At 38.8% G+C, this 16,854-nt stretch overlaps 1 protein-coding gene across 2 annotated transcripts in view; it reads left to right on the top strand.

Moving 5' to 3' along the window:
* The window catches only part of NR2C1 (nuclear receptor subfamily 2 group C member 1), a 33,214-nt gene extending 17,942 nt beyond the window's left edge, over positions 1–15,272 (top strand). For both annotated transcript variants that reach the window (XM_018563389.1, XM_018563387.1), the window contains 11 exons: positions 848–932; positions 2,630–2,809; positions 3,379–3,526; positions 4,327–4,414; positions 6,095–6,279; positions 7,832–7,982; positions 9,483–9,604; positions 11,268–11,407; positions 12,103–12,240; positions 12,717–12,822; positions 14,531–15,272. In XM_018563389.1, coding sequence (XP_018418891.1) covers positions 848–932; positions 2,630–2,809; positions 3,379–3,526; positions 4,327–4,414; positions 6,095–6,279; positions 7,832–7,982; positions 9,483–9,604; positions 11,268–11,407; positions 12,103–12,240; positions 12,717–12,822; positions 14,531–14,705 — 1,518 coding nt within the window. In that variant the 3' untranslated portion in view covers positions 14,706–15,272. The remainder of the gene's footprint in view (positions 1–847; positions 933–2,629; positions 2,810–3,378; positions 3,527–4,326; positions 4,415–6,094; positions 6,280–7,831; positions 7,983–9,482; positions 9,605–11,267; positions 11,408–12,102; positions 12,241–12,716; positions 12,823–14,530) is intronic.
* Positions 15,273–16,854: the final 1,582 nt, after the last annotated feature.

The raw sequence follows: 16,854 nt of genomic DNA, 5'->3' as shown, positions 1-16,854 counted from the left end.
CACTCTACAGGGTGCCATGGTGCCACTTTTGCATGCGTGCTCCCGGCTGCTGATACACGGCGTGCATTGAAACACAGTCCCAAACCCTTGCCCTTTTCCCTCTCCTCCATCCTCCAACTGAGTGAATCACAGCAGCTTCAGCCTGTGCTGTGAGCAGTGCACTGTGGATGTAAAGGGTAGAGGGCAAGCACTTCTGTACCTGAAAGTCGGGGAAATCTATTCTGTGGGACCTGGAGCCGGGGCTGTAAATGACGGTTTTTTTCTGCAGACCTTAAAAAAAAAAAGCACTTGGCAATGTTTAATTATCTAATTAGAATGCATATATTTAAAAAAAAAGGTGATTGTTCAGTATTACTTCTCTTGCAGAAGCAAAGCTTTCCATATTTTTTTGTAAGTTGACAGTTGCTTTATGGTAACAAAGTTTAACTCTTAATTGTCAATGATCTTGTATCTGGATTGCAATTTGATATTTAAAATGAGATGAAGATGTATGTAAATAAAGGAATACAAATAGTTGAATTCAATTAGCTTGTAATTCTAGAACAGATAAATATATGAACAAAATAGCTACAGGGTGTTACTTGTTATACACAGCAGTGGGTAAGGGGCCCTGTGATTTCTGTGGGCAGTCCAACTGTGTGAGAGGAGTACCCTACTATAGGCATAAGTACACTTTCAGTTTAGAAATACTGTAGTACTGTACATGAATATGTTGAATTTTTCAGAAAACTTACTAATTTGTTTTTCTTAATGTTTAATTAATATGGAAGATTTTTTGAGAACATTTTGTGGTTTCAATATCTTAGATATTTGCCTAAGCAATTCTGCTCATTCTGTTTTATTTCAGATATTATCAGATTCCCCATGCATAGATCAGAATTTAAATAAGCCTATTATGGATCTTTGTGTGGTGTGTGGCGATAAAGCTTCAGGTATGTGTTCTCAGACCACATATAGTGAAGACTAATTTTATTGAGTTTAACTGATAACTTCTGTTTTGTCATTGTTAAGGGCCTTGAAATAGTTAAAGTACAATAATAATTGTTAAGTTTACCTTTTTATTCTGGAGCAAGCCAATATAGAACACATTGACCTGTACAGTGTCTGTCCTGTGATTACATACTGAGATACTATGTATCTTGGTTCTTTCAGACCATCTGTAGCCTACATCTGAGACACAGGACTCAATTCACTAAACATCGCATGGTCACTTGACCTCTGCAAATGTAATTAAACGGCCGGAAGGCTGCTTCTTGGTTGTGGGTGGCCATATCGATATGGCATTTCCTTCTCCTACGCGAGCGGGAAAACTCGATAGAGCCATGCAATCGCTTGTATGTTGCTTGGAAGAATGCGGACCCCCTCCAACGCCTCTGCTGGTTAAATACATTTAAAAAAAATATACAAACATAAAGCGGTGTCGGATGCACCTACATGTAAAAACCTTGATTACACCACACATGTTGCATATTACCGCAAACGTCTGAGTGCGAGCGATAATTCTAGGGCCATCAGTCACTGTTAACACTAAAATCATGAAAAAGTAAAAGCTTTTCAAAGCGTCGACTATGGCCAATTGTCTGTATGCTAGAGGTTTTTTGTTTTTTTTACGTGTGTGCGCAATTTTAAGGCTTGACATGTTTGGTATCTATTAATCCGATGTGACCCCATCTTTTTTGTTTTACGAAAAATTTGGGTAATAAATGTTTCATAACATAGTGGTTTTTAGTACTTATTTCTTTATATAGTAAAAAAAAAAAAAACCCGGTGGTGATTACATACCACCAAAAGAAATCTCTATCTGTCCCCAAACAATGATATAAAATTAATTTCAGTATAGCGTTGCATGACTGAATAAATGTCAGTCAAAGTACTGCAGCACTCAATACTGAAAAATGGCCTGGCCAGGAAGGGGGTTTGGCACCCTGCTTAAATGTTATTGGTGTAAGTGACTGCACCCATGTGCCCCCTTTTTTTTTTTTTTACTAGAAATGACCACAAAAAAAAGTGAAAAAAATAAAACCTAAATGATGAGATAAATTCTGCACGTTTTAGGGGTATCTCATTTGGCAAATAACTCATAGATTTTAGTGAATTGTATACTTAAGGCATCAGTTATTTTACCTCAAAACTTTATGCAGCATTTAACTCTGAATTTAGCCCACAGGGAGGTTAGGTTTATGTGTGTGGTGCAGCTCATTCTTCACTGTGAGCAAGCAGTACACTGATTCGAAATGAGACTAGGGATTGGTTCAAATAGCAAAACACTGTCACGTGGGTGAGGAGAGCAGCTTATTAAATCTGTCTGAGTGCCGATATGGAACTTATACAGGGTATAATATTATGGCTCACACAGATGAACAAGTGGAGTGAAGGTGAGCAGTAGTAGGTGGCAGGGTGAGCTTTCAAGAAAACCTGTCACTTTGTTCTGACGGGCAAAGTAACAGATTCCCCTTAACTGATTATTTTATTTAAATATAAAATGTGCCACAGTACATTAATAATAGCTAGAAAGACCTTTCTTATGCTTTCTAGGAATGGATTGCAGTAACGATAGTAAAGATTTGCTCCCTAGCAATTTCTGACTGCAAACAAACGTATCTCTTGTCTTCATGTTGTGTTTTTTCAGGGCGACATTATGGGGCAGTAACATGTGAGGGCTGCAAAGGTTTCTTTAAAAGAAGTATTAGAAAAAATTTGGTTTATGCATGTAGAGGATCAAAAGATTGTGTTATCAATAAACACTACCGAAACAGATGTCAGTACTGCCGATTACAAAGATGTATTGCACTTGGAATGAAGCAGGATTGTAAGTACCAGTTTTGTATTGCTTGCCCTTCCCTTTTAGATTGTAAGCTCTCACGGCTGATCTCATCTTGCACTGTATTGTAACTGTGTTGCCTGCGTTTATATTATAAAGTGCTGTGCAAACTGTTGGCGTTGTATAAATCCTATATAATAATAATTTCCCTATACTGGTCTAATTTTAATCTATACCTATTACCTAGTTAACATCAGATGATGAAGTATTACAGTATGTGCAAGTATTTGTCTTTAAGGTTTTTCTAGTTGGCTGTGTTGTCATGAAGGATGCTGCATTTTCCGGAGCTTCAGCAAGCATGAGAAGTCCATACTGATTTTGGTTGAGCACATTATAACCTACTTGTTGTGTTGAAGTGTACTGGGAAAAAGACCTGCATGCAGCATTTTTGGTTTGCTGTCTTGCCTTTCTTTTCATTCAAATAATTTTGAATGGATTGCTTTAAAAATGCACCATAATGTATTATTATGCCATTCAGATTAACGAACTGAGAATTCATTGATGTGTTTTCAAGCTGTTTTACTTTGAAATGAACCACTTCTGATTATGTTTTCCAGCTGTTCAGTGTGAGAGAAAGCCCATTGAGGTCTCCAGGGAAAAGTCCTCCAATTGTGCTGCATCCACAGAAAAGATCTACATTAGAAAAGACTTACGCAGCCCACTTGCTGCAACGGCTACTTTTGTAACAGAAAATAAAACTGCAAGGTGTGTTTTTGACTAGCATGCATTAACCCCTTAAGGACCAAGCTTCAGGTGCTTGTATTTCAGTTAAGGACCAACGCAATTTTTTCTGCGTGTGTTCAACCGCAATTTCCATCTTTCTAATTTCTTACACCAACACATTATATACCGTTTTGTAAAGGACAAAAAGGGCTTTATTGCGATGTGACATATGCATATATAAGTTCTCATTTAGCACATGAGGGAAGCTTAAACCCTGTAAGACCCATGATGGAATTATTCCGTCATGGGTCCTTATGGCACGGACAACCATGGCGGAATAATTCCGTCATTGGTCCTTAAGGGGTTAATTTGTAAGATGTATTTCATATATCCAGCAAATTCTATGCTTTACATTGAGATCTTTTCTGTAAAGCAAACCTGTCAGGCATTTTCAACTAAAAGTCCTTCATTACACTAGGCCATTACAGCATGCTTGCTATTACTTTTATTAGTCAGAAAACCCTTCAGTGTGCACCTCTCTGGTTTAGTTTTACTTTGTCACTAGAGGCCTGGGCTAAACCTTGCCAAACTGCCATCCAAGTTTCAAACGGGAGTGGCCATTAAAGGAACTGTCGCTGTACAGGGGAATGGCATTTGTCTTTTGCCAAAACACCTGGCACCCAGTAACAAATCAAAATGAAATCAGAGTATAGAAGTGTTTTTTCCATAAGATACTTGTGTGAATCATGATTTGTAAATAGAAGAATAGAATAAAAGAAATAATAATGTCAGTCATGTATATCCAAATAAAATATTTTATGCTTTTTATATTTTGTTTGCAGGTCCAGCAGTTTGTTAGACCCCGGAGTAGTAGTTAATTTACAGCCTTCTGCAATTAAAACCGAGCCTGTACTTATTGCACATGATAAGGTAAGCTTATTTTCTCCAAAATATCACAAACAGCATGGTGATGGACAGGGAATTTGGAAACTTAAAGGGGTTGATTTACTAAAGGAGTAGATATTGTTTACTTATCAAAGTGCATATTCACTTAGCTTTGTGAATAAGGTAAAATGCAAGGTGCATAGCAGACAAAGATTAAAAGGAAAAGGAATTAAAGTAGAACACTAGACAAGCAACTAAGTACACACTCTGTCCAATAGGCAAGGATTTCACCCAAGAAATGGTTAAGCTGATGCAGGGATTAGGAGTAATCTTCATAACTGTCTTAGACTACAGCAGGCCTTAAACCTTGTATACAAATCTCCAAATCTACATACCACAAAGCTTAAATCAAGCTGTTTCCCCATAAAGATTGGGGTCACTTTTTACAAAAATGGTTAAAATACCACGGTAAATATTATTAAACGCCTCAAAGCTGCTTAAAGGAGAACTATGAGGTGAGTGCTTTTCACTCATCCTCATAGTTCTAGCCGACCTGTGACAATGAGACTGTCACAGGTCGGCTCAGTAGATCGGGAAGTGAGCGAACACATACCGGCGTTTGCTCACTTCTCGATCCTGTCACGGCAGAGAGCTGTGACAGGGGAGGGACTGGATTTCCCCCCTCCCCGCTCCGATCCTCCAGCACTGACTGGCGGAACGGACGGGGGAGGGGGCGAGTACAGCTGGCTCTGCCTCTAGATAGGAGCCAGCTGTCACTCACGCAGCTGGGCAGATCCAGACATAATTGTCAGGATCCGTTTCAGCTGCGCCGTCTCAGTATACCTCAAGCTGTAGCTCGCGGTATACTGAGCTTAGGGTGACGGGAGGACGCTAGTTTGTGTCCTCCTGTTACCCTAAGGAGAACTATGGGGAAAAGACTTAACCCCATAGTTCTCCTTTTTAATGTCAGATATACTTTGAATAATCACATACGAGCATTGTATCCAAACACAGTAAGTGGACATCACATAATGCATGTAACACTTTTTTGGAGATCCATCCCTCAATCCCCAGGCAATCGCCCCCAGATAAATGTAACACTCCGATGAATAAAACCAATAGGTAGGTTAGGTAAGTAATTATCCACTTGACTTGGGAATCTATATGAATTTTCCCAGAGGCTCCAGACCCAGGAGACGTCTTTGGTAGGTCATCTAAGTTATATTTAATAATCTTCATAACTAACAGAGGTGTGTACCACAAGAATGGCTGGCCAAAATGACAAATTCTTTGGTAGGTAAAAATATATAAAAATTCAGTATATATTTAAACTGTGTATTTGTGGTTTTTAACATTCCACTTCAAATAGTTTCTGGATCAGTTTGTAATCTGACTGTCTTGCTTTGTACAGCTGGGAGAGTGAAGGTGGAGAGGAGCAAGCATACAGTTTAGCACCATGGGTGAGATGGATTTCTGACTGAGACTGCGTGTTGCCAATATGCAAGAATCAGATGGGGGGGGGAGTTATTAAAAAATTGTAGAAAAGCACTAATAGGTGCACATGAAATAAGGAGATTAAATAGCAAAAGGCTTCACATTGTTATCCTGAACACTACATCATTATTGCTTTCAGAGCTTTCCTTTAATTTGTGGATTTACAAGTTTACCATATAATAAATGTGCCCATTAATTAATTAGTCTCATGCTTTGTTATTTTATTACCAGGGAGAAGCATGTCAGGGAGATCTAAGCACTTTGGCCAATGTTGTCACATCACTTGCAAATCTTAATAAATCAAAAGACTTTTCCCAGTCGAGCACGGAATTGTCGATCATGGAAAGTTTAAGTAACGGAGATGCTTCACTCTCAGAGCTTCCACAGGATGACCAGTCAAGCAGTGAGGTCACCAGGTACTTCCCTTGTCTATGATAATGGCATTAGAAAAGTTTAGCTGGATAAAAATAAGTGCAGCAAGTATATGATTTCTCCTTTAGTAATTTAGTGCCTAACCAGTTTGCGGCAAGTTTAGGAAATGTTTGACTTTTTTTTATTAAAGTGACACCAAAATTTAGGAGTTAAATCTTACAAATACATTCAAGCACCTAAAAGTGACATTAAAGTCAAAAGTCCCCCACCCGCCACACAATGCTAATATAAAGACTTACCTTAAATGATGCCTCCTTAATCCGATCATCTTCTTCTTTCCAGGAGTTTTCATCTGTCCCTCCAGCGCTGGTGCATGTCTCCGATCCAGCGCTGGCTCCTCTGTCCTCCTCTTCTCTCATGTCCCACGGAGTCTGTGCGGGTGCACGCTGCTCCATAGACTTACCTTGTGTCTCTCCTAGTCTCCTGGCCGAACATCTGAACTGCGCATGCTCCCGCCCCAAGATCCTTTGCGGCCGCTCGAGACATTTTCAGATGTTCGGATGGGAGCGCGTGGCGGAGACACGGGTATTAACTTTTTGAAAAATATTTTTTTTTTTATCGTTTTGCATATATCTACTGTTTGTTATCAGTAGATATATGCAGAAAATGCGAGGGTTTAATAACCCTTTAAGTATTAACAAAAATGTATCTTATTTTGGTATCACTCAGCTGTAGATCCTCAAATCATCTCTGAATTTATATATTGTTAAAACATAGTGATCAGTGGAGGGAGGTCTGGTTGGCTGCACCCCTCAAGTTAATACAAAGAAGCAAATGGGATAGGTTAGATGGATTTGTCCTCCCAAGGAAGCCCATTGGGCGAAACGGGTCAAACCTTTAAACAATGTTTTTGCATGGAATGAAAATGTACATCATTAATGTGGCAGCTTTGCAATGAGATACCGTGTTGATGGTGAAAAATCCTAAAAATTGGTTGTCAAGACCAGCATAAACAATCACTGGTTTTATCAGATGTTTTATTGTCTTTTTAAATGAATGTGTAATGAAAATTTATAGTGCAACAAATTTGTCACTTCTATTGCTCAGTCTGGTATGTTGGTTTAAAAGCCCCCAATTTCCATATAATAGAAGGCTCGTACCATTTGTTTTTGTATGTCTGAATTCATGCTGACACTGTCTTTCCTTCTGGAGGGTGGCTACTTTTGTTCCCCATAGTCCTTGTGTGTGTTGTAAAGTAGCCACCTCTCCAAGCTCACTCCTGTGATGGACTACAATCTCAATACCAATTAGTAAACTAAACGTGAGATTGTAGTGCATCATGTGAGTAAGCTTGGAGAGGTGGTTAATTTACAACACACACTGTTCCATGGGGAACAAAAGTAGCTCCCCTCCAGAAGGAAGGACAGTGTCAGCACCAATTCAGAGATGATTTGAGGCTCTACAGCTGAGTGATATACAAATAAGATACATTGTTGTTAGTAGTTAGGGTACTTGAATGGATTTGTAAGATTTAACTCCTGAGTTTAGTGTCACTTTAAAATAATTTTAATAACCTTGCCTTGCTTTCTGATCTAGAGCCTTTGACACTCTGGCAAAAGCTCTCAACCCCTCTGAAAGTTCTGTCCAGAGCTCATCAGAAAGTATTGATGCCACTTCTAACATCTTTGGTGATGTCGCTGTTGAGATTGAAGGACCACTTCTCACAGATTCCCACATAGCCTTCAAGGTAATCATTACCCTTGTTTATATTACTGTTACAATTTTGCATTGTTTCGTTGTATATGTTTTTACTTTAAAACAGAAATGACTGGGAGTTTATATTTATGATATCTTTGAGCGAAAACTACACGAGCATGTCAGCAAAAACACCTTTTAGAAGGTGGAAATAGAGATTACTAGGTGAAATAAAACTGTTGAAAGGTAGGGTAACTTTAGGAAACAATAAATGTGCCTAAAGGCCCTGGCTGTACACTGGGCCCAGCTTTTGTCTGTATTGGTACACAACTCTACTCCATGCTGATGCTAAGCTCTATCAGTAGAGGATCTGTTATTGGATAAATGTTAAGCTGGCCATACACCTTACAATTATCTGCAGATTTTCTGTGGTCAGATGGAAAAGGTGCAACAGATTCCTCCATCTACACTTAACTGTGTGGATGGAGTAATCTCCACCTGGGCCAATCTGTTGCACTTTTTCCATCTGACCACAGAAAATCTGCAGATAATTGTAAGGTGTATGGGCACCTTTAGGGTGGATCTTCGTGTTCTAATGGGGAAAGGTCTTAATGCTGGCTTGAACATACAGTATGTCAGGGCCCTGTGTACTGCCTGAGATCTAGACATCGGTGACATCTGCTCCATACTACTATGATCGGGAGAGGATCTGTTGATGGATCCTCTCCTCATAACCCCTGTGAAAGGGGCCTTAAAGTACAAAACCTTTTTTTTGCATTTATCTACTGCTAGCAAGCAGTAGATAAATGTTTTTTTTTTTTTTTTTTAAATATTTTTGCATATAAGTCACCAAAAAGTTTATTACTTACCTGTGTCTTCGCCGCTCGCTCCCCTCCGAAGATTGGAAAATTGACTTTAATGTCACTTGAAGCTTTGGCAATTAAACAGTAAAAGCTGATTAGTTACAGTGGGCAACTGCTCCAGATTCTGTCTGCTCCAGTTTTTCCCTCCAATGTCTTCTGATTGCACACGTGACAGGGGAGGGGCTGGATTCCCCTCTCCCCGCTCCGATCTGCCAGCGCTGACTGGCGGAACGGACGGGGGAGGGGGCGGGTACAGCTGGCTCTGCCTCTAGATAGGCAGAGCCAGCTGTCACTCACGCAGCTGGGCGGATCCCGCCATCTAAGTCGGGATCCGCTCCAGGTGCGGCGTCTCAGTATACCACGTGCTGTAGCTCGCGGTATACTGAGCTTAGGGTGACGGGAGGACGCTAGTTTGTGTCCTCCCGTTACCCCAAGGAGAACTATGGGGAAAAACACTGACCCCATAGTTCTCCTTTAAACCTTTTGTGAATAGCCCTGTCAATTTTCTATACAGCATTAAATATTTGAATTGTTTTGAAAACTAAAAAAAAGTGATGGGCACTGCAAGGAGATGCACATTGTTTTAGTATCTATAATTTAAAAAAAAGTTAACTTCATTGAAATGTTTTTTAAATGCATTTCTTAAAATATGATTTTTAAATACATGATTTAGTTTTCTTATTTTCTAGCTCACAATGCCTTCACCAATGCCTGAATACCTGAATGTACACTATATTTGTGAATCTGCATCACGACTACTATTTTTGTCCATGCATTGGGCTCGCTCTATTCCTGCCTTCCAGGCTCTTGGGTTAGTATGGTACATTTATCAAACAATAAATGGTAAAACTGACATTTTGATAATACGTATTTTGGAAGTGTTTAGATAAAATACAATGTGGTTATATGTATTGTTCTATTCATGTAGCTCTATTTATCGGTCTAGAATACACATGTACAAATCACACTATTGTGTTTTTTGTTTTGTTTTTTTTGCCTATATGTTGGCCTTGCCTGTAATGATGCAGAGCGATACACATGCTGTTGTGCTGGGCTGCTTAGCTATTTGAGTAAATTTTAAAAAGCACAGACACAACATGAGCTTTCTGAGAGGAAGTAAAGTATGAAATTGTAGGTAAACTATGAAATTGTAAACAAAAAAACTCCATAGAAGCGAATTGCACCATTGAAATGCATATATGGGAACTGTTTCATTTGCCAAAAGATTTGTAGTTTTGTGATCCAGGCACCCATATCAGACAGCACAGTCAGATCCTTGACTTCCAATGCAGCAGTATTAGGTCAAGCTTAACAACACTTAAGCCAGTTAAATAGATGTTGGAGGAGTAGCGGCACACTGGTCAACTCATCCCTGTGCTCTCTGGCACAGTATTCCATGTGAGCACATGTGCAGTGCAGCAGAGCGGTGTTGGCTTTTCCTCTCCATATCTGCTGTTTAGGAGATTTACAGGAGAATATCAGGATAAACTGAAATACTTTATTGCATTTACTGCATTAATTGTGTTTTGGAGCTTAGGCTTTGTATGTTTTTTTCCTAGCATGTGGGGCACTCTTAGTAGACAAAGTAATACAATTGGGGAACATGGCTAGGAAGTCAGGCCCCTGTAACAAACTGGAACTAATTTCAAAGAGGCACACTGAGTCTTTTGGCAGGAAACCTTTATCCGTGACTTTTTTTAATTTTGGAAATATTTTTTAAAAGAAGTGCATATTTTTTTAATTATTATGGTCAGAAAAAAATAAGCTAAATTCACAATGTTGAATATTGATATTTTGAATGAAAATAAATATATCTATATCTCTGTTACGGAGCTCAATAGTTCACAGAGGTAAATGAGGTAGAGGAGTTGCTGATTGTTTATAGGACAGTTGTATCTGAGGTTTTCCTCATACAAACCATGCCTCGAGGCAGGCAGCTACTGTTGTGCTGTTTTATTTAGGTTTCTGGAAATGTTTAACTGGTAGAAAATATTTATATGTAAAATAAAGATTCAATACAAACTATATTGCAAAAAGCCTAAAATAAAGATTGTATACAAACAGTTAACTAAATATAAAACATTACTTTAAAAACATATAACTTTTAAAAAATATGATCAACCCACAACTATTATAATTTACCTTTTTTTAAGTAGAAACTGTTCTATGTTGCCCAGCAGCAACCATCAAGAGTTGTGTGGCTTTTTTAGTTTTTTTTTTAATTTGCTGCCTTTTTCAAGTGCAGGTTGAAATCTGATTGTGGTGGTGGAACAACACAGAACAGTTCCTTCTAAAAGCAGTGATAAATGATACTGCATACTGTATAAAAAATAAAGTTAGAGGATAAGTAATAACAGGTATAGTAAAGTGGCGTTGTTGACTGCTTATTGCAAATAAAGCTAGTATTTTCTGTGCCTCCTGGGGTTTGTAAGTTGGTCAGTGCTAATATAAGTGTGATGTTTGTGTCTCATCAGGCAGGAGGTTAGTACTTCTTTAGTGAAAGCTTGCTGGAGCGAACTGTTTTCACTTGGTCTTGCTCAGTGCTCCCAAGTAATGAATGTGGCAACTATACTAACAGCATTTGTTAATCATCTGCACGGCAGCTTACAGCATGGTAAGATCCCTAAGATATCATTATAAACTTCAACAATTGTTGCTACATCTGTCTGCCAATATATGTGACATTTTCAGGAATCATTTTATTTTTCACTTTATAAATTCCCTGAAACTACCCTCTTTTACATGTTTAGTGGTGGGCGTTTTCTTGAGTGACTGTCCTTCACCTGCAGCCTCAGTGCTGCATATAAGAACCACTAAACATTCGCAGGCAAAGTGACATAATTAATCAGAAGGCATCTTTGTATGATCTGGGTAATCTGTTAAATACAGGAAATAGTGGAATCCCAGGGAACAGACAATCATTTTAGAGTATTATCATTGTGAAAGTAAAATGACTGTAAAAAAATTCCTTTGCAGAGGAAATCCTCACATTTGATGTGGTCAGCGTTATGTGTGACCTAGAAAGAAGGGCAAGTAAAAATGGACTATTAATGAATTTAAAATGTAAATGCCAATGTGCATATGTCCTTTAGGGACATTTTAAGCTATAACATTAGTACAAAACACAGTTCCTTACGTGCACCCTTATTTTGAGCATTGCTGTTGTATACATACAGTTTTGGACCCAGTTATTTTCTATGTAGAAATTCCTTTTTTTATGATCATTACCTCTCACTCCCAATGTTATTTTTGCATATGGCTTGGTATTAAATGATTGGATTAACACTGCCTCACTCTATCCTGTGGTAGATAAGCTGTCTGGAGAAAAATTAAAGCTGGTGATGGACCACATATTCAAACTTCAGGAGTTCTGCAATAGCATGGTTAAGCTAAATATAGATGGTTATGAATATGCCTACTTGAAAGCAATTGTCCTCTTCAGTCCTGGTAAGTATATATTTTTCTTTAGTTATTTTTTAAAGTATCCTTTTGTATGTGTGTTTTAAAGGAAAATATGTATATATCCCTTTATTTTCCAGTGGTCTTTAGTCTGATCACGTGACGGCATGGGTCCACTATCTCTGGAGGTGGGTGGGTTTTGAATGTTGCAGATTTCTCCTTTTGAGTCCAGGGTGACCAGATGCAGGAAGTGGGTAGAATAATGCTGGGCATGATTATACCTGAAAACATGCACTGGATTGCACAGTGGTGAGCCTGAGGGGGGCGAGTATTGCAGCAGGAGTAGCTGGAGTTGGGCTTTAAACATGTATGACTGCAGTAAACAAGTGATCTCTGTGGAAGATAAATACATGGAAGTTTCACACTTGCACATGAACACATGTAGAGGCTGTATGACAAATACCCACAATTGTATTGTAGGTAAGATATGTATGTCTGTATGTAACTTATGTTTTACTATACAGATCATCCCGGATTGGAAAATGTGTCTCAAATTGAAAAGCTTCAGGAAAAGGCCTACACTGAATTCCAAGACTATGTAACTAGGATGTACCCGGAAGATACATACAGGTGACGCTTATTTCTTTTAAAATATAAATACTGAGGTACCTAGGGTCTCGTGATGCTCTCCCAGAGTTTATATTTTCACAACTGACACAAACCACATCCGGCTAGATTGTAGATTTTCTCCATACTATACACACACCAGATGCTGTTTGACGTTACATCTGAAATGTTTTGTTTGTTGTTATACAAATGATCAGTGATCTGTTTGCCATTGACAGTGGAATTTTTATTGTATAGAGCATGACATTACCGCGATCACATGTTGTCTGTAACATATGCACCAATGCTCATTACTGTAAATCTAATCTGTTGACTGTGTCAGTTATTAAACGAATTAAAAAATAAATATATATGTGTATATTAGTCGATTAATCTATTAAAAATTTTTTCGATTAATCGAACAGGAAAATTTTAATCATTACCAGCCCTAATATTTAAATACTGCAACTAAACCTTAGACTAAATGCAATATTAAAACAAATGGTTTAACCGCCCCCTATGATGATTGGTAGGATTTAGATGGGCATTAGTTGATTAAATTTATTTTACAAATTTTTATAACCCTGCTTTTTTCTGTAAACTACATCCCAAAAGATCCTACATTTTCATGCCCCAACCACATTCATGCTTATGGGTGGAAGCCGTTGTGTTTTGGCTTGTAAGAAGAAAATCACACAAATATATAAGTCAGGCAGCAAGACTTTTAAAGCTGAAGTTTAATCTGCTTATATTTTGCATTCCCTGCTACCTCAATTTCCCCCTAACAGCCCTGATACAAACAGTGGACTGGCTCTTTTGAAAAGTTATGCAATAACAAAAGCGCTTGATGTGTGGATGTCAGTCTGGAGAAATGGGCATTCCTAGGTAGGCTGTATTTGCATGCTGAGCTAGGGCTGGGGAGGGAAGGCGTAAATAATGCTCCAGCCAGAAAATGAAACCGGCTCTATCTGACACAATTTGAGAAGCTCCCATTGTCTAGCTAAACCAGAGGAAGCAGTTTCAGTACAGGAGAGCCAACACAACTGTGCAAGACTGAAGGAAAGGCTGGGGCTCAGCTTTAACTGCTGAACATAAGTTCATAATCTCAAGGGTGGAGTTCTTGAGAATCCGCATGCTTGTATCCACCCAATACTGAATTAACTGTTAGTGAAGTTGTCCTTTAAATATGACCCCCAACCCCCTCTGTAGTCCACACACTAAAATGCATACCTTTATCCCAAGTCCTCCACTGTGCAGCCCTGCCCAGCAGCTCACAGTCTTTGATGGGAAAACATCCTAGCTGGGTTGGGAATGCCCTGGCTGCAGCTTATTGGGCATGCACTGATGCCTAAATTCTGGGTTCGGTATGTATGTGCCCTCAGTGATACTTTGGTAAGAACTGAAAAGACTTGTACACTGTACTTTTTCCCAGTTGAGCTTACATTCATTCAATATTTCCTGGCACAGCATGTAAATGAGATTATCATAGAGTAGTTGTAGATAGACAAGGTGGCTGTATTATTCCTTGTCCTCAAATGAGTGAAATGCCAGTGAGTATTGACTCTCACATTCATGACTGAGAGTAATGTTTTCTTTTGTGAACACTTAAACATACTATGCTGGGGAGAGCAAAGTCTTCATCCCCTGGTAGCAGTGCCACCCTATTTATGGATGCTTTACATGTTGGAATATACATTTTGTAGAGGAAATTCTCTCTTTTTTCTAATTTTAGGCTTTCCCGGCTGCTGCTCAGGTTGCCAGCTCTAAGACTGATGAGTGCTGCAGTTATGGAAGAACTATTCTTCGCTGGACTTATTGGGAATGTTCAGATTGATAGTATAATTCCATATATTTTACGTATGGAAACCACTGACTACAACAACCAAATTATTGGTCTCTCTGCATAGCAGAGGTGGAAACAAATTGAACATTTTCACTTTAATTCCCAACTCAGAACACTGGGAATGGACAAGACAAGGAAACTGAGCTAGTCTAACACTTCAATGTACATGTTTATTAACAGTGCCTTTCGGCATGGTGTATATATTCATAATTATATAAAGACTTGTCTGTATTATCATGGATGGCCTAGGGCTGTGCATTCAGATATATTTAAAACAGTGCTTTTATTCAGTCACTTCAGAATAGTATTATCTCCTGGCATATTGCAATTGATCTAGATAAACATTCATGTTTTTTTCCTCAGTCAGATGTTGTGTGCCTTGCCTACGTTCTTACCAAGTTAGAGCAAAGGGCAGACAAATCAATTTTATAGTTACATTATGACTTTGGTTATTCTAAGCCAGACACCTTTTTAAAGTTATTAGAACTATTGTATGTATTCTCCAAGAATCACAGCACTAACTTATAAGCAATGACCTAGATTTCAGAGGATATCTCCTCATTCCTGCATGGAATAAAAATGCTTTTTTTTTTCAACCATGTTGTGCTGTTACTTATGAAAGTAAAGGTTTAAAATGTGTAATATAATAATAGTAATCATTTTACTAAGGAGTCATTCTAAATCTGGAATACTTCTTTTTTTTTTTCCAAAACATAACAAAAAAGAAATCTTTTAAGTATGGACAACCCACTAAGGGTCTAAAAAAAATAATTATTTAATGCCAAGCAGAGAATGAAGATAGAAAACTATTATTGTCATAAAACAAGTGTATATTATGTGCATTTCCTAGCTGCTAGCACTTTATGCTTTTAGATATATTTACTGTTTGCATTGTTTGTGGGTTTTTTTTTAATTCATATTATGCAGCTTTGATAGTGAAATGATTCTCATATCCTGTACGATCCTTCAAGCAACCCTTTAACCAAGATCAAAGTATTCTGTACAGTAAGTATACCTTTATTATGCTGCAGATGTGTGGGCTTTACAGGAAACTAGCCCATAAGGACTCCACTGCTTTACACGGCAGTAATGAAATGGCCTTCGAAGATGTCTAAGTAAACCTGTTTATACTTTAAAAGTAAAAGTTCTGCCTAAGGGGCATGTCATACAAGCAATCCTGTCACTAGCATAAACTCGCCAGTGACTGGATCAAGTACCTGTTTTAGTAATCAATCCCTCGCCAGCTGGACCAGCGAGATGTCACTTCCTTGCTAACGAGGGAGGTTTAGCACCCTTCTGGGACCGCAATAGAGCAATTGTTTGGCATCATCCTAGGGCCCCATTCACACTAAGGGGGTGGCCGCTCGATTTCACGCATTTTTGCAGCGTAATATCGCGAGAAGTCGCTGGACAGCTCCATGTCACGGTCGCAAGTCGCTCCTGCAGGACCCTTTTTTCAGCGGATGTCGCGCGATTTTTCATTTTTTTTAATGCAGCCCGACGGTGAAGGTCGCGCTACCGTCGCTGGCTTGTCGCCCCGAAAGTCGTGCTATCCCAGCTGCGCGGATCCGCTCCAAAAGGTATGTCGCTTAGTGTGAATGGGGCCTGGGAGCAGACTCCCCAAGATGCCTGCTATATACTTTGTTAGCCTGAAAACTCTCTTTCATGTGGCTGTCTGAAACCAATTTTACTTTATTTCCAGAGACCTGGTGACTCTCATCCCTGCCTAATGGCAATCCTCTGTCCATCAAGGGTGTCCTAAAGGGCCACTGAGGCACTCTTATCTGATAGGGAAAGGCAGTTGTTGAGGTTTAGCCCTGAAGTTGGGCTGACAAATTAACTCTAATAATTTATTTCATTTCACCCTACAAATGTTAGAGTTTTCTGAACTAGTCATTGTAAAAGCTAATGCAATATATGTAAGCTGCAGGCTGCTGTTACTATTTCGTCTGAAAATGCTACTTCTCTGGCTGTCATTCTAATCCAATTTATCTAGTACTTGAGTTATTCACCACAAGCCAAATAACACCAAGCAAGACAAATTGCAGCCAAATAACACCAAGCAACTAGTACTTCAAAACAAGATCAGCAATTGCAGCCTCGGTAAAGTGTTCCTTTGAGGGCAATGTTAGAGAAGCTTTCTGACACTTTTTTTTTTGATTTTATTTTTTTTAAATATGTGAAGGGTCTCCGTATATAGAAATGGAAAGCTG

This window comes from Nanorana parkeri, unplaced genomic scaffold, assembly GCF_000935625.1.
Source record: "Nanorana parkeri isolate BGI_ZX_2015 unplaced genomic scaffold, ASM93562v1 scaffold661, whole genome shotgun sequence".
Classification (NCBI taxonomy): Eukaryota; Metazoa; Chordata; class Amphibia; order Anura; family Dicroglossidae; genus Nanorana; species Nanorana parkeri.
The sequence above is the reverse complement of the archived record's forward strand: the minus strand, read 5'-3'. Positions and strand labels throughout refer to the sequence as shown.